At 32.5% G+C, this 21423-nt stretch overlaps 1 protein-coding gene across 2 annotated transcripts; it reads left to right on the forward strand.

Annotated features, from left to right (window-relative positions):
• The first annotated feature begins 12111 nt into the window (after positions 1 to 12111).
• On the forward strand, positions 12112 to 19346 carry LOC104895748 (MLO-like protein 10). 2 transcript variants are annotated; one of them, XM_010682329.4, is made up of 15 exons: positions 12116 to 12738; positions 13276 to 13333; positions 13446 to 13651; positions 14794 to 14910; positions 16366 to 16426; positions 16534 to 16622; positions 16850 to 16924; positions 17019 to 17107; positions 17203 to 17252; positions 17349 to 17389; positions 17466 to 17639; positions 18121 to 18156; positions 18254 to 18321; positions 18428 to 18488; positions 18743 to 19346. In XM_010682329.4, exons 1-15 carry the CDS (start codon positions 12574 to 12576, stop codon positions 19115 to 19117), a joined length of 1665 nt encoding a protein of 554 aa, XP_010680631.1. In that variant the 5' UTR covers positions 12116 to 12573; the 3' UTR covers positions 19118 to 19346. The 2 variants fall into 2 exon arrangements, with proteins under 2 accessions (XP_010680632.1, XP_010680631.1); XM_010682330.4 differs by lacking the exon at positions 17203 to 17252 and having other exon boundaries at positions 12112 to 12738; positions 17476 to 17639.
• The last annotated feature ends 2077 nt before the right edge of the window (positions 19347 to 21423 follow it).

Raw genomic sequence — 21423 nt, forward strand, 5'->3', positions numbered from 1 at the left:
ATATTTAATATCAATTTTTATTACCTATGCAAATCTAACTAAAACTAACTAAATTCTTAATATGCTTAAAAGTGGTTTACATGCCTTATAATTTGAAACGGAGGGAATAATGTTATCAGATATATTCATATAATGTTTTTGCATAACGTGCTTACAAATTTTTGATGAAATTAATAGTATCAATTTTATGACTTTTAGTTAATGTTTTATGATGAAACTTTTAATCAATTTTAGTTCAATCGTCTCTTTGTCTATGTACAGTATGAAATTAATTAGGATTTTTGTCAAAAACCACCTTATAAAACATAAAACTTGTGATAAACCACCTTATATATATTTTTGCGAAAACAAACCTTAACCACAATTTTTTTTTGCGAGAACAAACTTTATGCCTTATTCCGACCATTGATCCAAGTTTTTGGCAATCATCATGTCATGTTCAAGGCAAGTGATGTTCTAAACTCAACAAAATTCATGGCATGGTCAATGGCTGAACCTTGGATGAATGGTCAAAATAAAAGGCATTAGGTTTGTTTTTGTAAGAAAAATTGTGTTTAAGGTTTGTTTTCATTAAAAAAAATTATATAAAATGATTTTTCACAAATTTCATATGTTATAAGGTGATTTTTGAAGAAAAAAAAAAAAAAACCAATCAGTTAAAGAAAAACATGATTTGTCGCCAATGCTTGGATGGTGATGAATCAATCATTATGTTCAGTTGAGATGATATAAATCATTATGCAATATGCATGGCAGCATGGCTTTAGTCAAAGTCATGCCATGCTATTAACTTTTTGGGTGAAAAAGTCATGACATATGAGTCAGCATGGGGACGTAACCTCCTGTTGGCTAGAGCCTACATATTGTGATTTGTGGGAGTATCATTTGAATAAGTTAGAGGTATTTTGGAATTAAAGATCTACTTCCTCCACGTAAGTTTTTACCATTTGTTTTTACAACTTTGCCAACATACAACATAACTGTGAATAAGTATATCTTTAATTAGATATAATAAAAATTAATATTTCAAAATTATATATCAAAACGAATCTGACAAGATTCCACCTGTTTGCCAACAAATCAAGCTTGTTTGGTGGAGATAGTGGGGAACTCAACGTGTGACTTTGAGGTCACAAGTTCGAACAGTCGAACCTTACTACCTACTTGCGCTTATTGGGAGCAGGGGCGGATAGCGTGGGTTCAGTGGGTTCAACTGAACCCACGCTGATCCGTAGGAAAAAAAAAAGCCTGCATTTTATGGAAAATATAGAAGTTATATAGCAAGAAGTGGAACAATATATTATACTACACGCTTGTAGCTCAGCGGTATTCATCGCGCTTAATATTTGGTGCAGTTGTGATTTTTGGTCGCAGGATCGAATCCAGCCAGTATGTTTTAGTTTTTTTTTCTTTTTCCATTTTTCTCACCCTTTGTTTTTCATTTCTTTTGATGCCCCTTTTTTCTCACCCTTCGTTTTTAGTTTTTGAAGCCCTTTGTGTTTTATTACTAGTTTACTACAACTTGAGTGTTTCTTTTGTTAAACTGTTTGATTTTTTTTCTTCATTTATACGTATATATGTACTAACAACTCTTATATATATATATATATATATATTAGAAAAGAGAGTTGTTAGCATACTCACTTTTATTTTTAGTCTATTTTTTTTTTAGTCTACACACTGTTGTTTTTTCTAATTTTGGTTACGAGTTGGTCTTATAAGAGACCGCCTAATTTTAATTTAAAATTAGGCAGCAGTCCAAGTCCAATAAAAAGAAAGGGATAAGATACTTTTTGAATAAAGTCATGGGCTTTTTGAATAAGGTAATAATAGGCTTAAGTTAGTCTAATTTTAATATAAAATTAGACGGTCTCTTTTAATAATTTTTGTTTGGTTACATATCACATCTACTTTCTACTCCTTTTCCACCCATGTCATTCATTTTTCAATATTTTAACTCACTTTTTTGTTTCTCTCTCATACTTTTATACTTCCTCCTTGGTTCCCCTATAGAGTGAAGTGAGTAAATTAAAAAAAAAAGTAAATTAAAAAAAAACGGATGGAGTATTTGCCAACTCAAAATATTATCAACGAGTATAATTCTTTTTAACGCCTTTGAATATAAGTATTAATATTAAATTTTCGCCGCACGCGAATAATTTTGGCTTTATGTTTGAACAAGTTCGAACCCGCGTGATTCACTTTCTGGATCCGCCACTGATTGGGAGTAAGGATTTTCTTGTATCATCCTTTACTCTCAAGCGTTGACCTATATAGTTGGATTGGCTGACCTGCAATAGGTACTAGTCCGACAGGGTTCTTCTTCTTACCAAGTGGTTTTAAATGGGGTCTAAAAAAACATGTATGCCAACCCATTTGTTATTTGTTTTTGTTTTTAATCACTATTTTTATTTTTATTGAAATGCATGTGGCAACTTGGTTAAACATGCGATATTTGGTAGATAGCTATGATATCGAGATCCAACTTCCAAGATACATGTGTGTACCGAATAAACCAATGCAATGCTCATGCATCAACTTTTTTATTATTAGAAGTTCATTAGGGGCACCGCACCATACAAAGTTACAAATCACATCAAAAAAAAAACACAAACTACAAATATCAGCAATAATATGAATAAACTACCCAATCTTAGAACTAAATCTAGAAATTTTGCCTGTTTCAAGGCTAGATTGCAATATCCAAATTGGTAAAAAGCTAAGCACCTATTGCCATTTGGATAAAATAATGACAAAAAATAATTTAATTTTCGTTTGATTTTATCATCTTAATATTTTTTAGCTATGAAACTAGAAAATTTGCACAATTGCACTTTATAAAATGCATTTTTTGCGAGAAATTACCTAATAAAAAAGAAGCACGAGTTACTTTATATAATTTTTTTAGGCAGAACGGTATTAGTGATTAAATCTCGGTGGATTAACTTAACTTTCTGGCATTGACGCCACATGTGCCTTGCATGTGATCTATATTTTATGCCAATTCTTGTTTATTTTCCCTCTCAATTTTGTTGCAATTTTCCACCGATTGTTACTTAGTTGTTTTTTTTCCTTAAAGGGCTCTCTACTCTCTTCTTATTTGCAAAGGAAGGTACCATAGTTCCGCTCCAATGTGCTCCAGAGGTGGTGGAGCTATTGCGATTATTGTACACGACATTTTTAGCCCGTATATGAGATTTTAGTATAATGGTTCTGTTTTTTCAATTTTTAATCAAATACTTCTATTCCGACGCCACTGAAAATGTGTTTCTAATATTCAATTATTTTAGCAATGGTGGTTAAGGAGTGCACTCCACAATTTTTTTTCTAAAACTCAAAATTAAGAAATATTTGATCAAATAAGTATTTAGGCTATGTTCAGTTCACCTTATTTTTGCTTATTTCAGATCTAATCAGATCAAATCAGATCAGATCAGAAAAAATAAGTTCAGATCAGATCAGATCAGAAAAAATAAGTTCAGATCAGATCAGTTCAGATCATATCATGCTTATATTTAAAAACTTATTATTATTAAATATCTTTCACTACATATTAATAAAAATTATAATAATTGAATATTAATAAAGTACTCATTGAGACGAATCAAACAAGCCCCACATGACTATATTTTTTCTTATATATTAAGAAAAATCTAAAAGATTATCTCTAATTGTGAATAGTGTCAAGATTCTAAGTGACAAAGATAAAAAATACAAAGGGAGTATTATTATTTACTAGTACATTTGTTCAAAAGAATTATTATTGTCGTTGTTGTTGTACTTATTAATTATTAATATTGGTAATTATTATTAATCTTGTTGTTACCATTATAAATGTCATTGCTATTATTATTAAGTTATTTTGTTGTTATTAAATAATAGAAAATTAAAAGCCACATGTTAAGAACATAAGATTGACGCAAAAATAAGAAATATATAAAATATGATATCTCAAATTCATGACAACGAAACTACTAATTTCGAATTACATTTCAAAATAAGCTAAGTGTGACATACAAATTATAAATTTAGATTCGGTATACCTCTTCTTACCGAATTCCAAATCTCTTTAGCTATTTGAAGTTGCACGATATTTATTTATTTTTTGCTCAAGTCATAGTTGTTTGTATATCTTGTTCTATTTTATATGGAAAAAAAGAGTTCAGTTTGCCGACTTCTCAAGTGTGAAACTTTTTTTTTAAGGGAAAGTGTGAAACATTGTATAAGTGCTGTTATAAAATAATGACTTGAGTTATATAATTATTTTTAGTAATAATAATAATTATGATTATAATTATTATTGTTGTTCTTATAATAATGATAATAATAATAATTATTATTATTAATAAAAGTTGTATAAAAGTTGTAATAGAAATAAAATGATAATAATAGTAACACTATAAAGAAGATCTTATAATGTATTGCATAATAATGATTTACAAAGTAATAATATAATAGTAATAATATATTTTATAAAAGATAAGATCTTGTTGAAAAAATAAGTTCAGATCAGATCAGATCAGAAAAAATAAGTTCAGATCAGATCAGATCAGAAAAAATAAGTTCAGATCAGATCAGATCAGATAAGTTCAGATCAGAAAATTTCAGGTGAACTGAACATAGCCTTAGTCGGATCGGTTGGTATATTTTATTTTTTTTTGGGTGTTTGCACCCGGTTCACCCTTCGAGCTACATCCGGATCGAGGCCAAATTTGGGGTGGTTAGGTTCCATTCCTCTCCCAAGGGTGTTGCGGGGATTCAAACACGGATCCGTCCTACCAAAGCCAGTCCCCAGCACCACTGGGCCAACACTTACTTGGTAGATTGGTTGGTATATTTGATATGAGGATTGACAATAATGATGTCCCTCAGCTAGATGGTTATTTTCTTTGGCTCTCCCTATATTGTGAGATAAGGCTTCTTGGTTTTTCTTATGTTTATTATTATCTAGCTCTCCCTGTAGTGAGACAAGGTTTTTTGGTTTTTGTTGTGTCATGAGACAAGAGTTTAATGTGATTTAAGCATGGTTTTGCTTAATTAAGAATTGTTCAAGAAAAGTCAATACCTGATATGATCGTGGTTTTGCTCAAGAAAAAACAGTACTAGCTGAAGCCGATGACAACAATTTTGTGCAGCTTGACTTCAACGAAAACTCATTCAAGATCTTGATTGATCTTGATGATTTATTGGTATATATCATATCATCTGTTTGATCTTGCCACGGTTACTTAATCGTTCATCTAATTGTTTTAGCCCTAATAATGACCATTCATTTGATCTAAATTTTAATATTTTTATTTCTCTAATCATAATGTTTGTATTATTGTCGTTACAATTATGGGAGGGTACCAGAAATATTGCGGCATAAGTAATAAAGACATGATTAATATCTTTAGGGTAGATTGTTATTTTTGGACATATTACCTTATAATTTATTTCCAATAAGTTATTGGGTAATATTAGAAAGTCATATTCCAAGGATAGTTTGTTATATATAAGAGTGAGATTGTAATGTTATATGGTTATTCTATTTAACTATTTTTTGCTTATCTAAACTTAATTGAACTAATTTGAACTAATTTGTGAGTTCACTCATGGTACACCCGGGTGTACCATGAGCTCATCATGGTACACCTAGGGGTATTTTTATAATAAATTAGAACTTCAGGTGCTCATTTGACACCAAATTTGCTCATATGGGCATTTTGCTCATTTATTCATTTGCTCATTTTGTAATAAAAGTGTTTGCTCATTTTCTTAAATGAGTAGAAATGTTTGCTCATTTGTTCATTTTGCTCATTTGTTCATTCGCTCATTTTGCTTATTTGGAAAAAATAGTCTTGGGTGTACCATGAGCATGGTACACCCAGGTGTACTATAAATATTCTCGTTATTTGAACTTATGAGTCATTACTAAACCTTATCTGAACTTATTTTGTGAGAGTGTCATACCAATTTTTGCTAAATTGAACTTCATAGACTTATTAGGCCTTAATGTTATTGATTTGGAAAATAAATTATTTAGTCATATAGTATTAATTTAATATAATTTGTGCAAGCACACATTATTAAATTGATTGAATTTACAATAATTCACCAAGCCAAAAACAATTGATGACGAGTAAGTTATCAATTGGAACATACAACATTTAACTTTAATTAATACTTTATCAATTGAATAAACAATTCAATCAAAATTAATAGCTTATCAACTAAATTAAATAACTCGAAATAATTGCCTATTTTAGACCTTTAGATGATATCTAGATTACATGGACACGCGTACGGATTTCAAGTAATAGTACATATTTGAGCATCCGATCTTCAAATCTAAGAATTACTGATACGATATATCATTTTAAAGTTGGACATGGTATGGGGATACAACTTTTGTTTTATAGATATATGATATTCATTTAGTTTTTAAATAATTTCCACCTTGCACAAAGAGGAAATAGAAAAATCAAAAGTTCAAAGCTTTAAATAGTACTCCCTCCGTTTCATGAAGTTCTACTCATTTTCTACTCTAGTCAGTTATGTGAAGTTCTATTCACTTTACTTTATTCTTCATTTGGCAAAAAATTAGACAATCATTTAATCATCAATGCCCCCCACACACACACACATACTCCCTTAAAATATGGACTCTTATGACGAGAGTAGATAGAACCATCACAGTGATGGAGATAACTCTCACCAAGAGGTAGAGACGACACTCACAACATAAGGGAAAATGATAAAAAGAATAAACTATAAACTACTAAAATTAACAATAAAGCAAAGAAAATAATAAAACTAAGGGCTTTCTATCGGTATAATCGACAGAAGCCCCTACAAGATCACTAATGGAGGCTAGGATTTCATAGAGAGGCTAAGGTTTGAAAGAGAGGGGGGAGGAGGAAGAGTAATAACAAGTGTTTGAGATCTTCTATACTAAGGTTACACCGAATTATTACCTTATTAGCTAATCAGTCGATAAAAAAGAGTTATCAAATGTCTATTTAGTTTCTCGTAGAGAGTGAAGGATCCAGGAATCTGAAAATAGTTGCTCACACCGTAGGTAGCACGGAAACGAATATGGGGACGGGTACGGAGATGGAAAACGCCAAAATTTCAAAAACAGTTACGACATAGATTCAGGTATAAGAAAAAACAATTTAACTAATTTAAAAAACGGGTACGACATAGACTCACTAAGTGACTGAGAGACCGAGAATCGACGACGTAACTGCAAGACACCACCACTACAGAAATAAATCAATTTAGCAACAGTAAAAAATTGTTGCTATTCATGAGAAATTTGTTGCTAACTCACGTTAGCAACACATTGGAAACAAAAAATAGTTGTTGCTAAAAGGCTTGTTTCCATATGATTTTAGCTATAAAATCTGAACATTTTCGTTGCCACATAGCATCCATTGAAATGTTGTTTCCATGTTGGTTTCTATATTTGTTATAAATGATTGTTGCTAATATCGCAACAAATTATTAATATTTTGTTGCTAGACATTAGTAACAAATTATTGATATTGGTTGCTAAAAATAGAAAAAAACTTTTGATTGTTACAGAGTTACACTTTGGCTAATGCACTATTCATACAACGTAAGTTAACCTTATATTTTTTTGTTAATTGTTTGATCATTTGATGAAAACATTTATGCAAATCAATAAAGAGAAGGATAGTCAGTTCATTTACAATTCTGAATGATATCTGCATACAGTAACTAAATTGATAATAGTGTATGAAACTTATTCTTAACATATAAAGTGGTAGTTTGACTAATCTTTCTTTGATGTGGGACAAATTTAAGGAAAAACTGATGTTATTTCAGCAACAAATAATAAAATATATTACTTCCAACGATAACAAATCAAATATCTATTTCCTTATTTGTTTCTAAATAGCAAAAAAAATGAAAATATGATGTCATCTATAAACAAATCATAAAAATTAATGCTTCTAATGTGATCAACAAATGAAATATTGGTTGTCATAATTTGTTGCTAAATGGCAACAAATTGGAAATATGATGCCATCTAGCTAGTAACAATTAGTAAAATTAATTGTTCCTAATGTCAACAAAGCCACAGTTGGTTGTCGTAATTTATTGCTAAATGACAATAAATCGCAAATATGATGCCATCTAGCAACAAATAGTAAAATTAATTGTTTCTAATGACAATAAACCAAATATCTGTTGTCGTAGTTTGTTGTTATGTGACAACAAATTGAAAATATGATGCTATCTAGCAACAAAAAGTAAAATAACTAGTTTCCAATAACAACAAATCAAAAATATGTTGCTTTTATTTGTTGAAAATTAGAGTAAAAAACGTCACTTTATAATAGGTAACAAAAATAAAATATATGTTGCTATATATCAACAATTCAAAATTTCTTTGCCATAATTTGATTCTATAATGCTCTAATTTCTATAGTGCGTCGACGACGGTTGACCATATTTGAACATGAAACTAGAAACCGCACGATTCATATCACTCCCAATACATCTTTCATACCATCATTTAATAAATATTCATCAAATTAAACTAAAACTCAATAACATCTGAAACGCCAATATTAACAAAAACAACCTTCGCCCCCCTTCATTTCATCCCTAAAATACCCTCCACTCTTCTAAAATAACACCAACGCTACGTAATCACATTCCACATTCAAAAAACACGTACACATCTTACCTTATGAATCTTTCGATTCATTCAATTGAATAAAATTACTACACAACGAAACAAGGAGCCAATTTTGAATTCACTTCCAATAAAGCAACAATCCACAAAACTTCGAAAACTTAGAACATCAAAAGTAGATAAGTTCAATTGACAGAATCATGACATTATTTCAATTTTCAGCAGCAAATAAATTAAAAATTACAAATGACAATTGACAAATGATAAACAAAAACCTAAAAATAAAAAAACTCAAGATTCAAGAAGAATACCTCGAGCGACCGCGAGTGTCGAGACTTAGGGTTCTGAAAGAGGAGATTAAGATTGACATTTATGCTATTATCTTGCTTAATTACTTGTGAGAGTGAAATTTGAGTGAGTGTTTTGTGGATTAACATTGTGATTATCCATTGGTTGCATGTTTGAGACCATAAGAGTGGTTTAATTGTGTAATCTAGGTAGTTTGTTTCATCTTTGAGAGAGGGCATGGAGCTAATTAAGAGTCAATAATCTCAATTAATTGCTTGGCTTTCTTTCCTCCATGTTTCATCCTTCTAATTGACTAAATATTATTTGGTTGGTGTTGGATCCCTTTTCCTTACCCTATTTGTTCTTTGGTATGTAGTTAGTTTAATTTAATAGACTCTACTTGGTAATTGATAATTTCTTACTCATTTTCGGACTACCTTATTGATTTATTAACATGTTTCAATATCCCTTAGTTCTCGTAGAAGAATAACTCTTGCTTTTCATTTTACTTAGGTTAGTGGTTTAGTTAGGTTTTATTTGACTTTAGAAAATTAGTAATGACCTAATTTCCCTATGTCAGTAGGTCCGCTAGACCGCCACTGCTCGTAGACCATTTGTCTAATTTTCTTACACCTTAAGATATGTTTAGATTTTTCCTTGTACCAATTTGGAGGTACATTTAGAATCTTTGAAAAACCTAATTCCTACTCCTTTGTTAAAAAAATTCATCTCAAAATTTCCATGTCGAATTTAAAAATTACTTCGTATAGTACTATAAGTACTTATGCATTAACTATTTAAAGAGGATATGTAAATGAAACAATTTAGAACAAAAAGATGGACAATATATTTTCAATAAAGGGAGTATTTTAACAGATGTGGCAAACAAATGATTCAAATTGTGTTTGGTTCCATATTTGATTCCACATTTTAATTACCATAATAATTAGTTTAGATAACTTTTAGTAAGCTAAAGACCTTTTAAATTAAGGTTTAATAAGCTCCAATAAATTATAACACTTTATAAAATGTATTCACTAAGTTCCAATAAGTCCATACTAGCCTTATATGCATGTGATGCGTGTCATAGTAAATAGAAAATTCTATTTTTCATTTTCAGAAGATTGGTAAAGTGAAAGAAAAATTGTCATGTAGTTTTTTAATTCACTATATTTGTTTTTTTATTTGTAAAAGCCCAAAAGATGGAGAAGATGTAATTTCAGTTCTTTAGTTTACTGTATTTATTTATTTTCCAAAAAATCGCAAAAGTGGAAAAGTTGTAACTGTTTTTTTTAGTTAGGAATATAATTGTGAAATAGGATAGACGCCAAGTTCTCTCCTCTTCACCTATGAAAGCATGAGAGAAATACAATATATTAAGCTTTAATACATTTATTTGAATTCAAATACATTCAGACAAAATAAAATGAAAAGAATAGATGCGAAATAAGAGAAAAACTTAGCAATCTACTCAATTTCTGCCTACAACTTTGATCTTAAGTGAGCATCTATAAGGCTTGCACTAGGCTGTTGCATGCTGGAATTTTAGTGAACATCTGGGCTGAGGGGAGTAAAAGTGACTGAGGCCCAGTGTCATGGACTTTTATTTGTTGGGCAGGAAGAGTTCATAAAGCTTGACGCATGTGATTCTATAAAGAGGGCCCAAAAAAATTCCCTAATTTTGACGGTGTCAACGTCAATCACATTTATGATATTTTTTTTTCAAAAATTGGTAAGAAGAATTCATCTGGGCTTTCTTTGCACAGGACCCCACCTAGAGGCCCATTACAAACCAGACACCCCAACCCCCTCCCCCCTTAAATCTCAAGCAAATGTTGGGGTAGGAATTGAACCCTAGATCTTGTTAGGGAAGATGGGAAAACTCACCACTTGAGCCAACCCTCATTCCTACATTTATGATACTTACGTTCTTGTTTAACGGTAAGTAAAGTATTACAATTAAGCATGAGAGAAATACAATTAACGCCAACCACTATGTCATGCTACTTGTTTGACTGTTTGTTTTGTTCTGTTTTTATATCTTTGGCTTTGCCTCCTCTGAATCAAAAAAAACTATGTCATATGTCAACGCCAATCACTATGTCATATGTCAACGCTAATCACTATGTTATGTGTCAATGCCAATCACATTCTTGTTTAACGGTGCGACATAGATAACTTACTTTTATTTTTTATCTGGTCTTTGCACAATCCTAGCTGCGATTTTTCCTAAAAATTGCAACAATATGTTATTTTGAACGTTTTTTTTTTCCATTTCACGCGATATATTGTTGCGTATAGCTAAAAACGCATCAATTTAATAATAGCAATAATTCTACTAGTGCTTGCAAGCTACTAGAGTTCTACTCGGTCAAATATCGATCAAAACTCAACTCGAGTGAGCTCGACTCAAAATACTAATGAGTTGAGTCGAGCTAGCTGAAACTCGAACTCGACTCGTTTCTTTTACCGTGTAAGCATTTGAGAAGAAGGCGAGATCGAAGTGGTGATGCCTCGTCTTCAAGAATACTTTTACTAGGTATTCTTTCAGACCTAGTGAAATTCACCTTGTAGCTATGTTGTTTCATGGTGCATATTATTCATCTTAGCTTATCTAAAATGAATTTATTAAGGGTTATGCTATATGCAATTCTTAGGGTTGCATATAAAACATAAATACACTACTTAAATGAAAATAAGTTGTGAATTTATGGAAAATTTTTGCATCAACCGATGTAATAAATGATCAATTAACACAACTTATTTTCATTTTTAACTTTTTATATACAACCTTTAGGGCTGCATATAGCTTTTTCCCATTTATTGATAGACCTCATTAATCCTTGTAAATCATAATTTGATCTTATATATAAAGCTGATTAAACCTAGAATTTTAGAAGTATACCTTAAGTAACTAAGAGAGACTTTTGTGATTTGTTTACTTACATGATTATTTCTTACTATATGAATCAGTTTTAAGCAAGACCTTCCCAACATAGTAGAACATATAGTAAAATCAATGCCCTGCCGCCTGCCTAATAAAAAATCAAAAAAATCTATTTTCTTCTCAAGAAAAGGCTAATCTTTTCTTTCTTTATTAGAAAAACAACAACAAAGTGAGGAATATTTTAGGGTCTACAAAAGGAGGGAAAATCCATTTCTTTTGAAGAATATTAGAAAAAAAAAAGACAAAAAATCCCTATAACCAAGGAGTGAATGGCTTAAAGAAACTGCTCTCACTTGTCTTATTCTTTGTCATAAACTCAAAAATCCCTTCTTTTTCTTTTCTTTCTTGTGCAGCTGTCATAACTCAAATGTTTTCAACAAATAGTAGAAGTCTTATAACTCATCTTCTCTAGAAATGAATGCATGCAGAAAGAAAAAGTCCCTACCAAAAACCAATCTTCTTTTCTCTGATTCTTACAACAAATCCCATTACATTTTGTGGACCCAGAAACTAAAAGAAGAACCTTTCTAATACATTAGACTTGTTCTTATAATCAATATTACCAACTCATCTTTTAATTAAAGTGGGGTTATGACAAAGAAAATTTCCTATATAAATTCTTCTTAGTTCTTCCAAAGTTTTGATCTTTAACAGTAAACATCTTTTGTTTTCTTTGATTTTCATTTCAATGGCAGAAAATGGCCATCATGGTAGTAGTATAGGTAGTGAAAGTACAAGTATTGAAATTGAGAGAAAACTTCATCAAACTCCCACTTGGGCTGTTGCTGGAGTTTGTGCTGTTATTATTCTCATTTCTTTCATTTTGGAGAAAGGTCTTCAGAGAATTGGAACGGTTAGTTTTAATTGTTTTTTTTGGATGAAAATTCATAGCTTTTATACCGGTTATTTATTGTGATATGTAGTAGTTTTTTACAGTTTAGATTTTTAATTTCTTGGGATTTGATAATGGGTTTACCGTTCATGTAGGTTTTCTTCATTTGGGTGTTACAAATCATATGAATGTTTTGCCTTGTGTTGTACTAGACTATTTCTGGGAGTGAAAGTGTGTGTGTGTGTTTTTTTGATGTTGCCCATTTGCCTAATTTTCCTAATTTTTTGAGTTTTCTTTTTCTATTTTTATGAGACTATTCCTTCTTCAAGTGGGGAATTTTTCACCTGTACTTTGTGTTCTGTACAGTTTTTTTTTTTAATAAATTTTGTGTTCTGTACATTCTTTTTGCTGCTTTTGTATTTTTCTGGGTTGAAGGAGAGGTGGATTGTCTTCTAGTTATATTCTTTTATTTTATACTATGATATGATTATATATTTAGCATATAGAGTAAACAGTTGAGTAGTATTGCTAAAGTTTTAATTAAATTTGGTTGTTCAGTGGTTAACAAAAAAACAGAAGAGGGCACTCTATGAGGCTTTGGACAAAGTTAAAGAGGGTAAGAACATAGTATGGAAAATAAAATGGTAATTTCAGTATTGGTCAAAGATATTAGTACATTAGAAACTTGAGATGTTACTTCTTGATATAGAGCTATTTAATAATTGCAGAACTGATGGTTATGGGATTTATTTCACTCCTCTTGACATTTAGTCAAGGTTACATGGCCAAAATCTGTATTCCTTCCAAGTTTGCAGATCACATGTTACCATGTGAACTCAAAAATCGTGATTCTGGTGAAGAAAATCGAAGGAAGCTTCTCTGGGACAAGCGCCGAATCTTAGTCACTGGTGAATCCCATCATAGCTGTCATGAGGTAACATTAATCTGATCATAGTATGTCAATTGTTGTGAAAGTTGATAACTTGATTTCTCTTAAGGAAAGGGATCATTTTCATTGCTGTTAGATGGTGATTATGATATGCTTAGATATATGGATTGAAGCTATGTGTCCAAGTATCCGCCTCAGCTTTTTTTTATATATATAAAATTTCCATGATTTTGGCCCAAATTTAAAATGGAGAGCCGAATTTACATTGGATTGAAACAATGGTGAATTGGAGATTCTGATAACTTGAGTGGCATGTTGCAAACGTGCACCAACTGAAACTAGTTGCGAGATCGCATTTGTTGTCGGTTGATGACCTAGAGATCATATATTAATCTGGATGGTGAATTGCCAATGTAGTTGACTGACCCTTTGTTTAATACTATATTTTAATTATGATGATCTTCTGTCTATAGTAGTACTTCATGTGATTGCACTCTTTCTATAATACCACTTTGCTATTTGTTTGTATTTTTTGAGATTTCAAGTACCTAGGTTTTGTGCTTTGCATTTGTTTGTATCTACTGTTTTAACTTTTCTTTATCAAGAAATAAATGTTATTTAACCCAATTTTCCTTTAATCCATAATATGAGTATTATTCTGTTCGGGTTCCATGTTTTCTGGAATTATCTTTAAAAGAATCTTCAGCAATTGTAGTGCTCAGCTCATCTTTGAACAAAAATTATACTTTAGATCTTTAGAGTCTCGTCAGCCATTGGCAGTGACAGAAAATTACTCTAATTCTTGAAAGGGGTTTGTTCCTATCCGTATGAACTGCTTCCTCTGCAGCAAACAGATTGAGATTCTTAAGAGACTGCGAGGGCCTAAGGGGAGGCTAACTAGACGAATGCTAGTATAAAAGGTTGTTATGAGATCGGCTTTCTGATATTTACTTGAAACTGTATATTGGGACCTTTCATTTTATAAAGTAAGACATGTTCTTAATCTAGGAAGGGTTATTAGTATGAGGTCTTTGACTGCAGCATTAGTCTGCTCAATAATATTCTGGCTGAACCAATAACAGAGATTTTGTAACCACTAGTCAATAGCATGTTACTTTAAGTGTCTTTTGTTTGTATTCCTATGTTTGTGTTAAATTCATTAACGCTACTCTTTTTTCTGCTAATAGGGTCATGTGCCACTGATAACAGTTGAGGCTGCTCATCAGCTACACATCCTCATATTCTTCTTAGCAGTCTTCCACGTGCTATATAGTGCTGCAACAATGATGCTTGGGAAGCTGAAGGTAATCTCAGGATCTTCACCAACCCAAATTTTTTTGGGAAGGTGGTAGGAGTCTAAGGTTGTTAATGGAGCCTAGCTAACTCTTGAGATATTGATTTTGCCTCAGAATTTACGAGTCAAGCATTGCTAAACAGGCTAAGCGCAGGTTTTTTTTAATGAGAAGTTCAAAAGTAGAGCAAACACTTTGTGCGTACATGTTATAACATAAGAGACTTTCTTACTTGGTGTTATTTCGAACTCGAGTTCAGTTTTACGGTAAGGTGAACTTTAAAAATGTAAACTCGAAAAAGCTAGGGACTTGGCTGAGGGTTGAATGCAAGTGTTACAAGTTGAGCCCGAGCAAGCTCAAGCTCGGTTCTGCTTGTTAAGACTTTTAGGTGGATGTACGTTAGCTGCAATCATCAAACACAAGAACATAAATCGTAGTGAAACTGCTCTCATAACCAATCAACCACAAAGTACACATGAACATACAGCTTGAAGTACTTTTTAGAGATAAGACAAATTAGCAGTTGAAATATGATACATTTCACCTTATCCATCTATTTTCTCTGTCTCATAATAAATTATTCATTTTGGGATGTCTCAAAATCTCAATATACTCTACCATTTCCTTCTCTGGATTAGGACTACATCTCAATTTAATTCTATTATTTTCTTTCTCCATAATATAAAATTACTCCCTAATCCCATTCACATATACTTTTTCCCCTCTCTTCTCAATATCTATTCTTTTTTTACTCTTACCTCCTTGTGGAGTTCTTACTATCTCCAATCACATCAACTTTTTTCAACCCTAATCTCTTCCAGATGGCTCACCTTATACTCCCACATAAGTTGTGCCAAAAGCAAATGGTTAATGTACTTTGAGACAGAGGGAGTACTTTAGTTAGAGGCAATGTATAGAGTCGGATAATTACTTAGTATATGAAAATGGCATTTTTTCTTGGACACTGCTTAACATGTTAAACCTGTAGTCTGAGGTAATATACCTTAAAATTTTGGGGTGGCAGCTTCGTGAGTACCTGGTCCATCTATGCTAGCATGTTTTATCTGCTGACTGGCTATTAATGCAAGGAAATATGCACATTGTCTGCAGTATCAGTGTAAATATGCATGAGGCCAGCTGTTGCCTGACTGATGGCTTGGCAAGCTGACAACAGTTATGATGGATATATTGGCCACTTTCAGTAGCATATATTCCTTATTCTTTAAAGGCTACCTCCACTTCATGTTTCTTTTTTGTGGTGTAGTACACTGAACTTAAACCTCTCTTTGACTTGGAAAAGTATAGTCTGAAACTCTGAACTCTGTAATGCAAGGAAATTCTGAAATGATTGCTTCTGAGGACATGATTGACTTCTGATTTCTTTCTATCGGATAACTAAGGATAGCTGATCATGTTGAATTTTGTGTCACTTGTTGACTCTCTCGCATTAAACCTTCTTTTTTGCAGATTAGAGGTTGGAAAGATTGGGAGCGTGAGACATCAACACTTGACTATGAGCTAACGAATAGTATGTAGATTTTTGTATCTTGGAGATGCATTCATTGTTAATCTTTGTCTTCTTGTTTCTACATGATATGTTGATGGTGTGTTATTTGGTTATTAATTATGTATCAGATCCTTTAAGATTCAGGCTCACGCATCAGACAACTTTTGTGAGATCGCACAACAGCTTTTGGACAAGGATCCCATTCTTCTTCTATGTGGTAAGGGTTAGAAGCCATTGTATTTCCATGTCAAGAATTGCGTTAGAAGCCACTGAATTTGACCATTCTTGGGGACAGGGGTTGGGGAATTTGCTCATTATGGTTTAAGGAGAGCTGATATCATTTCTTTGCATGTCTTTCATGTTTCCATTTTGTGCTCAAATAAGTCTTACATTTGTTAATCATACTGCTGGACTACCAATATCACTCCTTTCATAATCTCGCAGGGTTGTTTTTTCCGGCAATTCTTCAGATCAGTTACCAAGGCTGACTATCTGACATTAAGAAATGGATTCATAACTGTGAGTAAGAGTTACATGTTTCATTGGTCAGAGTTTGCCTGCAGTTACAAATAATCTTCTTTGCATAACTAATTTCCATTTTCAATGCCTTTAGGCTCATATAGCTCCAGGAAGTCAATTCGATTTCCAAAAGTATATCAAAAGGTCATTAGAAGATGATTTTAAGGTGGTTGTGGGCGTCAGGTAAGCTTCCTAATAGCTGATATGTCTCTGTAATACAAAATCTTTACTGTCCATAAATTTTATTTATTAATCTTTTTACATTTTTTTAACTGCAGTCCTGTTTTGTGGACATCTTTTGTGATATTCTTGCTTCTAAATGTCAAGGGTAACTAGTTAATATGTATCAAATACCAACTTTTTTTTTGCTGACTGTCTTCTGTAACTCTGACATGCTTCCATATTGTTGCTGTTGCATTTTCAGGATGGCACACTCTTTTTTGGGCATCAATACTTCCGCTGATTGTAAGACATAGTGTTCAGACTAAAATAAATCATCAATTATCACAATAAAATTTGTAACACTAACAGTTTGCTTTAGGTTATTTTAGCTGTTGGAACCAAGCTGCAGGGTATAATGACAAGGATGGCTCTGGAAATCACGGAGAGGCATGCTGTGGTCCAAGGGATCCCTCTAGTTCAAGGTTCAGATGAATATTTCTGGCTCTCGTGGCCTCAATTCATACTTCATCTCCTCCATTTTGCTCTATTTCAGGTACAAAGCTTCATCTTTATTGCTTGGTTACTAAACAATCTTAGGATGAGTTTTCTGGCGAATGAAAGCTTTTCGAAATTATTGTGAATGTTTAGACGTGTTGGTTAACTATGACTGTTGATCATATATTCATACATCAACTAATCAAACTGGGAATACAAAAGTGAATGTAGCTTGACTATGCATGTTCAGTATTTTAGCTTATCATAGGACTCCCATAATGTAGTGTCTCCTTAAGTTTTCTTCGTGTTATTATGATTTGGATAGACACATGAATTTGCAGCCGTAGTGGTTACATAAAAAGGCTTGTGCATAATTTGGTATAACTTTGTAAATTCAAGTTATCGTGAATCATTATCACTGGTCTTGCTTCACTATATATGGCTGTTTAAATCCTAAAGTACAATTCTAAGTGTCTGAAAGTCTATATGTATTACTATATATCTCATGAGATTTTTTGTAAATTTTTCTGTGGCTGCAGAACGCATTCCAGCTAACCTATTTCTTGTGGATATTGGTAATAGATTTACTATCTCTGAATTACTAAAATTCACGGAAGCAACAACACTAGAAGGATATAACAGAAAGGCAGTTTGTTACTTTGTTTGTTGCAGTATGAATTTGGAATGAAGTCTTGTTTTCATGATAAAGAAATCTACGTGCTTATTAAAATATTTATCGGGTAAGATCTCATCACATTCGGACAAGCTCTATGAACTCTGCATGTAGGCAATCTTGTGCAAGTTCTCCTCCCCTTTGGATTAATGTAGTATAATCTGGTATTGCAGGATTGTTGCTATGATTCTTTGCAGTTATAGCACTCTTCCCCTTTATGCTCTTGTGACACAGGTATAAGCATACTAATTTTTAGCTCACAACTTCTTCCTTCAGATTATCCCATTCTAATATGGAGTAATTTAAAATTATGTTCCATGTTTATGGGCATATGACAATATTTAAGGTCCTTCAACCTAGGTTATTCTTCATTCCAAAAATATGAAGTTCCAGCCCTTAAACATTCACACAATGACATAATGATGTGCTTGACGCTAGTTATACTCAACAACCTAAAGATCAAAACTTGGTGATGAGAACTTTTGCAGATGGGATCAAACATGAAGAAGTCTGTCTTTGATGAGCAAACATCTAAAGCCCTCACAAAGTGGCATATGGAAGTTAAGAGGAAGCAAGAGGAGAAGACAGAGAAGTCTCCTTCTACCCGAACCCTGGGAGGAAGCTCGAAGAACTCGAGAAAGTCGTTAAGGCGACACTCATCAGGTCCCACCCTACACAGATTCATGACTACAGGCCACTCGAGTCATTTATCCTCCTACGTCGAGCTTCATATCTCTGATGGTGAAGGGGATGAGATAGGTAAGGTCGATGATAATCACGGAGAGAGTGAAATGACTGTATTGCCCACTCTGAAGGAAATTAAGCAGGAGGATGATCAGTTTGTCCAGCACAGCCCAAATTGACAGCATTGGTGAATTAAATCGATTGCTGCTCATGTACAGAGGTGTTATTGGATTTATTATTCCTTAATATAGATAGTTCGCTTGTAGTAAGATCGAGTAGGAAGATAATGCTTAAAAGAAAGATACTCAAGAGTAGGAGTAGCATTTCTTGTATATCTTCTTCGTATTGCTTATTGATAGAGTATAATTTTGTATACTTGATACAAAGGAGGTTGCATACTAAAACCAATCATGTGAGTGTCCTTAGTATTAGAAGACACAATAACTTGGGCTCTAAAAGAGGTAGAGAGTTCGGTTCATTTATAAGCCCAAAGGAGGTTGCATACTAAAACCAATTGGCAATAGTAGGAGCGATTGTTTTAACTTATATTGTGGTAAGTTCTCTCCTATTTCTCCAATGTAGGATAACTCACATGTATACAACAAACATGAGTTACATATTGAGACAATTAATAGCTCATATAGCTGCATCCTTTGCGACCACACCTTTCTTTTGACACTTGTTTTATATGACAACTATAGCACAAAATTGACATCAGTTGATACGATTATAAACACAGAACTCCTCTTGATATAACAATATTGATCTATCAGACTAAAATTCGAATGCCAACTTCTTTAAGGTAAAATACCATGCAGCTAAGAAACTAACAAAACACAACCTGCATGTTCGTCAATGTTTATCGGCAGCCAATGCCTGGCGGAAGGAAGGGCTTGAGGAGTGAGAGACCCAATCAACCATGTATCAATACATTAACTCCGCAAAACATGTCACACATTCTGGAATTGTACTGCTGCTGCTTTATCATTCTCACTTACAGCAGCAGCAACTGTCAGACCGCCATACTTGAAGATCCGTCTAGGGAGTGACTTGACAACCTTCGCCTGCAACCTTTTTCTGACTTTCATTTTCACTCAACAACATATTCCATGTCCCCCATTTCAAGTGTAAGAGGGCACGAAAGGGGTTGATGTGCTCTCAATAGTTTTGTACCCTTGCAGACGATGTCTTCAAGCTCGAAAGGGGCTAATCCATTCAGCCTTGCCACCTGCAAGCGGGACTGTACTAGTTACCATTTACTTGCAGCATGTATTCGTAGGTCTTGTTTAGAAGATGTATCAATTGCTGGATAAGCTAGGATTGAAGCTAGCTCATACTCCTACATACAAATAAGAACACCTAAGCAGGCATAGTGGCATAGTGCTACATGTCGTCCTGCACAGAGACGGCGTGCTACTAATAAGTACTCTTGATTGCTGAACGAGCAGCAGCTAATAGAGCTAGGTAGCTGATTTGTTGATTTCTCTACATAACTAGATTGAACTATCAGAATCAGTACATGACAAATATGAAGGGAATAGAAGAAAAGGGGTAGGCAAACAACATCAAGTGTACTTTGTTTTGTCCTTCACCAAGGAAGATCCAGCGATTGCAGCATATAGACTATAGTGGACCTTCAACTGCTGCCGAAGCTGGTGCGTCTGTCGGCATCATCAGCTGCAGAAATTGGTAGACACTTGAGTGCTCCAAATTTGCTGATGAACAACGTGGTGACAAATTGATTGGCTGCATCACATATCGTTATATTAGAAGAATAAACGTCATTACAAAGATCTCGTGTGCATGTAAATAGACTCGGTTTAGGTTTGGCTTATCGGTTCATTTTTTTTTTTTTTTTTTTGCATAAATGAAAAGGCGTTTTGATTTTAAAATTTTAACTAATATTTCTTGTACTGAATGAGTAATACTAACTTACTAAGGGTCTGTTCTCCCCAACTTATTTTCAGTTCAGCTCCATTCTTTTATAATCATTTTGTGAAATATTATTATTATGTTGGTCTAATTTATTTTACTAATTACTCTTATTATTGTTATTATTGTTATTATTTTATATCATTATTATTATTATTATTATTATTATTATTATTATTATTATTTTATATCATTATTATTAATTAATATTATTTCTATATATTATTTTGTTTATTATAACTTTATTCATTATTATTACTATTATTATTAGAAGGAACATGATTTAGGTCAAAATGTCACACATAAACCCACGTTTTTTTAGTCCATAAACCAATCAAGTCGCCAACGGTTTATGATGCAATTTTGCACGGTCCAACCCAATCATAAATTTAATAAAATATTATTATATTAAAAAAACTACTTATTAAAATAGTAATATTAATTTATTTCTTATATATTATTATTATTATTATTATTATATAATCATCATCAAGTATTAATATATTAATATAAATAATATAAAATAATTAAAATTAATTATCATTATCATCAT

This window comes from Beta vulgaris, chromosome 6 (genome assembly GCF_026745355.1).
Source record: "Beta vulgaris subsp. vulgaris cultivar EL10 chromosome 6, EL10.2, whole genome shotgun sequence".
NCBI classification, from domain to species: Eukaryota; Viridiplantae; Streptophyta; class Magnoliopsida; order Caryophyllales; family Amaranthaceae; genus Beta; species Beta vulgaris.